We start from the raw sequence: 6931 nt of genomic DNA, 5'->3' as shown, positions 1-6931 counted from the left end.
CGAGTCCAAATTGGCGATTGATATCGATCGATTGACTTGTAGATATATAAATATTAATTTCCTCCGTTTAGAAATATAGCAACTTAATTACTGATCAATTAGACACAATCTATTACTACGAATTCGATCGGACAGTGGTGATAGCCCTTTTGCAGATTTGCAGTGGCAGATCGAATTAAATCAATTTAATCAATTGCAGCAGCTGGGAAGCTATACTACTCCAGCTATGTATATAGAGCCAATCGCTTAGCTATGTATATAGGCTGCATATGTTCATCGTCAGAACTGTTCAGAGATTAATTCAGAGTTTACTCGAGTCGAAATTGACGATCGATCCACAACTTGTAGATATAAATATATTGCTAGATGAACAGTGGCTGTAGCCCTTTTCAAAGGCAATCATCTTTTTGCTGATCGAAAAAAGAAAACAGTTACACATATATTGTAGCATGTGTAGGCATGGTACCATGGATATGGCCCAATGCTGATGTGACATATATATATATGGTGTCAGGGTGTTTTACACATGCATGGTCGTTTGCTTGTTTGGATCGAAGGTTTCAGTTACTACTGCTATACATGAAAAAGAAGTCAATACTGTAGCAAATGGATGCATGCATCTGCATTCTAGCTAGGTGATAGACAGAAGAGTTCTTCTTCAGAACCTGCATGGAATAGCCTGCTCCATGAGCAATTTTTTTCTGACTCTCCTTATTTGCTTTATGGCTAATAAACCATGAAAAAAATGAATGGATAAATAAAAATAATTCATAGTTAATTAAAACTGTTATATTTTTGTTCCTATAAGTTTAAAAGCTAATGCTAGAAAATAAATTACGATGAAAAACCTTAAAGTAAACTCTGAAACTAAGTTTTAAAATTCAAATTTTGATTGCGTCAGATAAACCAACAAGCAAATGATGGAGCATTTTGTTTTTGAATGCTATAAGTAAATTGAGGTTGTGTTTTTCTCCCAATGGGTTGGGAGAAAAGATATCTCATTCTCAACACGCATGCCTTCTGAACTAAAGTAAATTGAGGTTGTGTTTTTCTCCCAATGGGTTGGGAGAAAAGATATCTCATTCTCAACACGCACGCCTTCTGAACTATTTGACAGTACGTTGGTTGCAAAAAATTCTCTATAGGAAAGTTGCTTTAAAAATTATATTAATATATTTTTAAGTTTAAAATAATAAATAGTCAACTAATTATGTACTAATAGCTCACTTGGTTTTACGTATCTTATCAATCTTCTTTTCCCCCTTCTCTCACAGCCTCATCGGTTGCCCATATTATCTAATATAAGTTGTTTATTAGGGAATAAAAAATAATATATAGGTAAAACTTTTGTATATGTGTTCTTAGCGACTTAAAAGCCAATATAAAAAAACTGCGTCAAAATTGTCTTAAAATTAACTTCAAATTTAAGTTTAAAATTTTAAATTTTGACTTTATCTTTGATTAATAATTAGGTCAACAGTCGAAACCCCTCAATTCTCCAACACAATTAGGTCAACAGACGAAACCCCTCAATTCTCCAACACAACCTGAGACTATTGGGCTTTATTTCCATTATGTGACAGAGCCAACTGAAAGGCCCAAAACCAACAGCTTGGCCCATTTTCAAGACAGCCCAACAGGCCTCTCGCAATTTCCGTTGAAAGTAGTAGTAACGTTCGTTTTCGCATCTTCTTTTTTCTTAACACAGTTTTTTTTTCTTTTTTTTTAAAAAAAAACATGCTCTTGTTGGTGAATTGAATCGGTTGTCTCTGCTGCAGGGTGTAACTCAGGTAGGATAGTAAAGCCTTTTCAAGTTGGCTATTCTTTTAGGTTTGAAGTTTCTGTTTTCCTTTGCTGCAAAAAAATAAATACAAAAGTCTACAATGGCTCACAGCTGGTCAGAAAATTAGACCAACATAATGAAAACGCATGACCTGTTCTGATCAACAGCAGCACATAGAAATATTCTTCTTCTTCTTAATTTTCCAGCCAAAAAATAACCTAAATAATACCCTGGAATCAATCTACATACGTGCAAGCACTTTGCTGCTTTCAAAAAAATATTATAATTTTCTTTATGTACGTATGGGTTAGCTGCGGCAAACCTTGAATCAGTACTTCAACAGATTTTTTTTTTTTGAAAATTTTATTATATATGAAATTGACGTGAAACAATTCAAACTCTGGAACAATTTTTTTTCCCTCTTTGTTTCGCCAGCGCCTATAAATTTGAGCGACAAATCCCATCGTTTCTCCTCAATTCCCTCCAATTTTTCCCCCACCGGAGTTCACCGCCGGTTTCCGTTTCCTCCCCGGCGGCGGCGGCGGCGGCTAGGATCGATGGCCGGCGGGGTGTCGTCCGTGGAGGTCGTGAAGGACGGCGCCACTGGGCTGGAGAAGCTCGTCCTGCGCGAGGCCCATGGCTGCTCCGTCCAGGTCGACCCCCTCTCCTCAACCCTAGCTTTCAGTTGCAGTATTTCTAGCACTGGATCGATCTGTTCGTCGCCAATCCTCCACAAAATTATTGTAATTGAGATGTAATTAGTTAGGGGGAATTGGTGGGAATTAATGGAGTTGATTCTGGTGGTGGAGAAAATGTTTGAGTATTACTGTAGTTTAGTTTGTTGCGATCATGCGAGGGAAGGTAGCAGGTTTGGTCAAATGCCCAATTGGTGTTTGACCTTTGGCTTGTCTGTGGAGGTGGATGTTCATATCTACGCTTAATTTAGTATCATTTGATTTCATTCTTTAAGATGTGGATAAATTGTTTATTGGGGGTGGACACCATGATGCTATTGTTAGCTGTGGTTTTGATTGGCCTTTTGCCATTATTTTAAGTATTCTCGGCAACGGTATGTCTCATCTGTTTTAGACCCAATCATTTGGACATGTTTGTTGTAAATATTGCTCTAATGAATAAGGCAAGTTGCCTTTCGTTCAAACAAAAATCACTTGGACATGTTTGCACATTGCTCATGCTTTGTTTTTTTATGACCTTTTTGTTGTTGTTGTTGTTGTTGTTTCAGTTATATTAGATAACCTTACAGGTTCCTTATTATCTTTTTTTTTCCTCAGAAATGGTCAAGTACGTTATTTTTCACTATTTTCAGGTATTTCTGTACGGAGGCCAAGTGATCTTTTGGGAAAATGAATATCGAGAACAACTGCTCTTTGTTAGTAGAAAGGTATTCAGATCTTTTAATGTTCAGTAAGGGCATTATTTCTGCCTTGCAGGCCTATATATCGAATGCATTTTTACATTTATGCACTCTACAGATTTGGCAGCAAGGCTTCCTTTTCTTAGATAAGTGGTTGTTTTACCATTCTTTTTTTTGGTCGTTTTTAGTTTTTCAGGAAAATGAGATATGTTATGAGTGTCAAACGTTTTATCTTCCAATTACATGAATTGACACTTAAGCCATTTACAATTACCCAATAATTCCACATTTTTTAAATTTCTTGGCAGGCTTATTTCAAACCACCAAAGGCTATTCGTGGGGGCATACAAATTTGCTTTCCTCAAGTATGACCCTGGGACTGTTCATTCATAGTCCAGTTATGTTTTTCAAGAATTTTGTCTCCCCTGTAATACCCAAAATGGACGATCCATCATGCAGTTTGGGAACCATGGAGTTCTTGAACAACATGGATTTGCAAGGAACCGATTATGGAGTGTTGATGAAACTCCCCCTCCTTTTCCAGCTACCACTTCAAACTGTCATATTGACTTGATACTCAAGCAGTCCCCAGAAGATTTGAAGATCTGGCCGCATAGGTGTCCTCTAGTAAATCCTTAACATTATTTGCTATGGCATTGGTAGATTAGAATGTTCCATTTTTGAATTGATATATCCTTTGGCTCCTGCTAAATTGATGAAGTTGATTATCCATATATTTCAGTTTTGAGTTTAGGCTGCGAGTTGCTCTTAGCCCTACAGGAGATCTGATGCTCACATCTCGAATAAAAAATACCAATGCAGATGGGAAGCCATTCAAATTTGGATTTTCATATAACACATATTTTTCAGTCTCTGACATCAGGTACATTTTGTCGTGGTAATTTGCTTGTATTATGTTTATATGTAAAATTAGGCATTTCTTACATTCTTTGACTGAGGCATATAGCTCATAGGATATGCACTTCTATACTAAGTCGTGCTGATTTTTGTTGACAAAAGTTATGTTCGGACCTCTTTTGGATTTTATCACTCCAAATATTATTCAAATGTACAGAATGAATGATGTACTATATGGGTACTTGGCTTCTACATTGTATTTTTCCTCCATAAAAATTGTTTTCACATTCCAGTGAAGTACGGGTTGAGGGTTTGGAGACCTTGGACTACATTGACAACCTGCAATGTGGAAAACGTTGTACTGAACAAGGAGATGCCGTTGTATTCGAATCTGAAGTAAGCTTCATAATTCATTTGCAAGTTTCATATTTTGCAGCCATTGCAGTAAGATTGTGTTTCTTGTTAATGCTTTGATTGCTAAGGCGGAGAAGGTATATTTGAGTGCTCCACCCAAGATTGTGATCATTGACCATGACAAGAAGAGAACTTTTGAGTTAAGGAAAGAGGGACTTCCTGATGTTGGTAAGATGCTAATTTCTGGATTACACAGCACGGTTGTTCTGGTCCTTTTGTTTTGCTTACTTTTATGTGTGTGTGTGTGTGTGTGTGTGTATTTGCCGGGTCAACAAAGAAGCCACCCACAAGGGGCCTTCTGTATATATATGTCTCGTCAGTATACTTTTTTTTATGCAGTTGTTTGGAACCCATGGGACAGGAAAGCAAAAACGATACTGGATTTTGGGGAGGAAGAGTACAAATGCATGCTATGTGTAGGGGCTGCAAATGCTGAGAAGCCAATTACATTAAGGCCTGGTGAAGAGTGGCAAGGAAGGCAAGAGATATCTGTTGTTCCATCCAGTTACAGCAGCGGACAATGGGATCCTGAAATAATTCATCGGATACAGGACATCTGAATTTCTCAGGGATTGCATTCCGTCATTTTCGCGCAAGTATTATGGACTTCCCTTAGATCTTTTTTTTTATATGTGTAAAAGAAATAAGTGCATAAGTAATACTGTTTGCTACTTACACTGAAACATCAAGTTTTGCTGCAGGAAGACTCACCAAACAGTCACAGTTGGTAGTACTCTTCAATAAATTTATCTGAATGTCTGTCTGCTCCATTCCAAAATCAAAAGCATATGCTGTGGTTTTCCTGGAGGAGTCAAAGTCACCATCGTGTTTTTATAGAAAAGATGGAGAATTTCAGGTTCAATATAGATATGTAATCCTGTACTGGATGGTTTACTGTATTACAAAAAGTCCAATTTGACACTGTGGGAAAGAAATGTACAGAATGATGATTTTCGTTGTTTTACACTACTACCTAAGAGGCTAAATCACCAGAAGATCATTTAGCTCTCATCAAGAGCTGCTCTTAATTCTGACGTGCAAATTCAAGTTGTTATAAAGTGGAGAGACAGGAAATCGAGAGCTTGAAAGCTTGATTTTTTTTTCAAGATTTTGAAATATGCAGTCTGCTCAAACTAATCTCTCTCCTTTCCATTGGTAATTTACAAGTCACAACCTGGTATTTTTGGTAGAAACTCACTGCAGATTCAGAAGGCATCAAGAATGCCTGGCCTGTTGCTCCCATCGCTATCTGAATAACCTGTAAGTGAACAGTCTTATCTGTATATTTCCTAGATTAAAAAAGAAGTCAAATTACTTTTAGTCATTGTCCACTAAGTTGAGTTCGACCTCGAAATATTTTCTGCATCTCTCACTGGGCTCAATCTAGTGCTGGCTGCTGGGCCGTCGACACAGCTAAGCCTGATCTTTCCTTTGGTTAAATGGGCTTTTGATTTTCAAAAACATTGCAAATATGTACTCCCTCAGTCCAAAAAAAACCCCAACCTAATTAAGGATGGGATATAATCTATTACGATGAATCTAAATAATTACTAGGTTGGGTTTTTTATTTGGACGAATGGAGTACAATTGTGTAACCCCTCTCATCATTGATGGTCCATCTCTTTACCTTCGATGATTCTTCATTTCATCTCTTTTGCCTTTTGTTTTAATCTAAAAAAAGATGGCCAGCTTGCCCTGGCGCGTTATTACCTTACCTTTGCCAAAGAGGAATAAAGCGAGCTCCGCGTGAATGATGCAAACGCAGCTTTCATCTTCCCCAGCATAGCCCAAACTGGAATAGTGTGCATCTGGATAAGATTTAACCCCTCTGTTTCGAAATATAAGCAGTTCTATCGTTTAAAATTTATACTCAAATATAAGCATTTCTTGTGCTACATATTCTTATTACTACTACTCATCTCATCAACCAACTTCTGTTTATTTTTTCTCCATCTTACTCATAACCATATGTTGTTTAATTGTATGAAAATATTTTTCTTGTGATTTTAACATCTGCTAAACATGTTAGAAATGCTTGTACCATAACCATCTCTTATTTAATGAGATGTATCAAAATATTTTCTTTCTGATTTTAATCTCTGCTAAATAATCTAAAAATGCTTATATCTCAAAACCGGGGGGGGGGGGGGGGGTCTAAAGTGCTAGCAGGATAATGCAGCCTGCAGGACCTGACGCCGATCTGCTAATAATGACAATGTGTGTGCAAACACCGGGAGCAGGTGTAAATAGCACTTGCAAACTCGTCTAAGTAAACACTGTCATGATAGGATAATTATATATTAAACATGTGTATTATATGACATAATCTTGATCTACCATTGTTACTTTTCACTAGATGGCAACTGTTGTAGTTGGTGATCAGTAATGTCGTACGTCAGGTGTGGTCGGATGTAATGCATCATGGATGATCAAATCGAATTAATGCGCGATTATATTAGTTAACGCAACCTAACTCCCAATCTAACCTGCAGCTACTGCTA

General features: G+C 37.2%; 1 protein-coding gene across 3 annotated transcripts; it reads left to right on the top strand.

Annotated features, from left to right (window-relative positions):
* The first annotated feature begins 2210 nt into the window (after positions 1–2210).
* LOC4328481 (putative glucose-6-phosphate 1-epimerase) lies at positions 2211–5351 on the top strand. Of its 3 annotated transcripts, none has more exons than XR_010739134.1 (9): positions 2211–2436; positions 3111–3185; positions 3467–3523; positions 3618–3775; positions 3901–4041; positions 4310–4412; positions 4499–4598; positions 4792–5026; positions 5132–5351. XR_010739134.1 is itself a non-coding variant. In XM_015768598.3 (9 exons), exons 1-8 carry the CDS (start codon positions 2341–2343, stop codon positions 4988–4990), a joined length of 951 nt encoding a protein of 316 aa, XP_015624084.1. In that variant the 5' UTR covers positions 2211–2340; the 3' UTR covers positions 4991–5026; positions 5136–5351. The 3 variants fall into 3 exon arrangements, 2 of the variants coding, with proteins under 2 accessions (XP_015624084.1, XP_015624081.1); XM_015768598.3 differs by having other exon boundaries at positions 4770–5026; positions 5136–5351; XM_015768595.3 differs by having other exon boundaries at positions 4770–5026.
* Positions 5352–6931: the final 1580 nt, after the last annotated feature.

This window comes from Oryza sativa, chromosome 2 (genome assembly GCF_034140825.1).
Source record: "Oryza sativa Japonica Group chromosome 2, ASM3414082v1".
Classification (NCBI taxonomy): Eukaryota; Viridiplantae; Streptophyta; class Magnoliopsida; order Poales; family Poaceae; genus Oryza; species Oryza sativa.
Note: the sequence above shows the minus strand (reverse complement) of the source record. Positions and strands in the feature narration are given on the sequence as shown.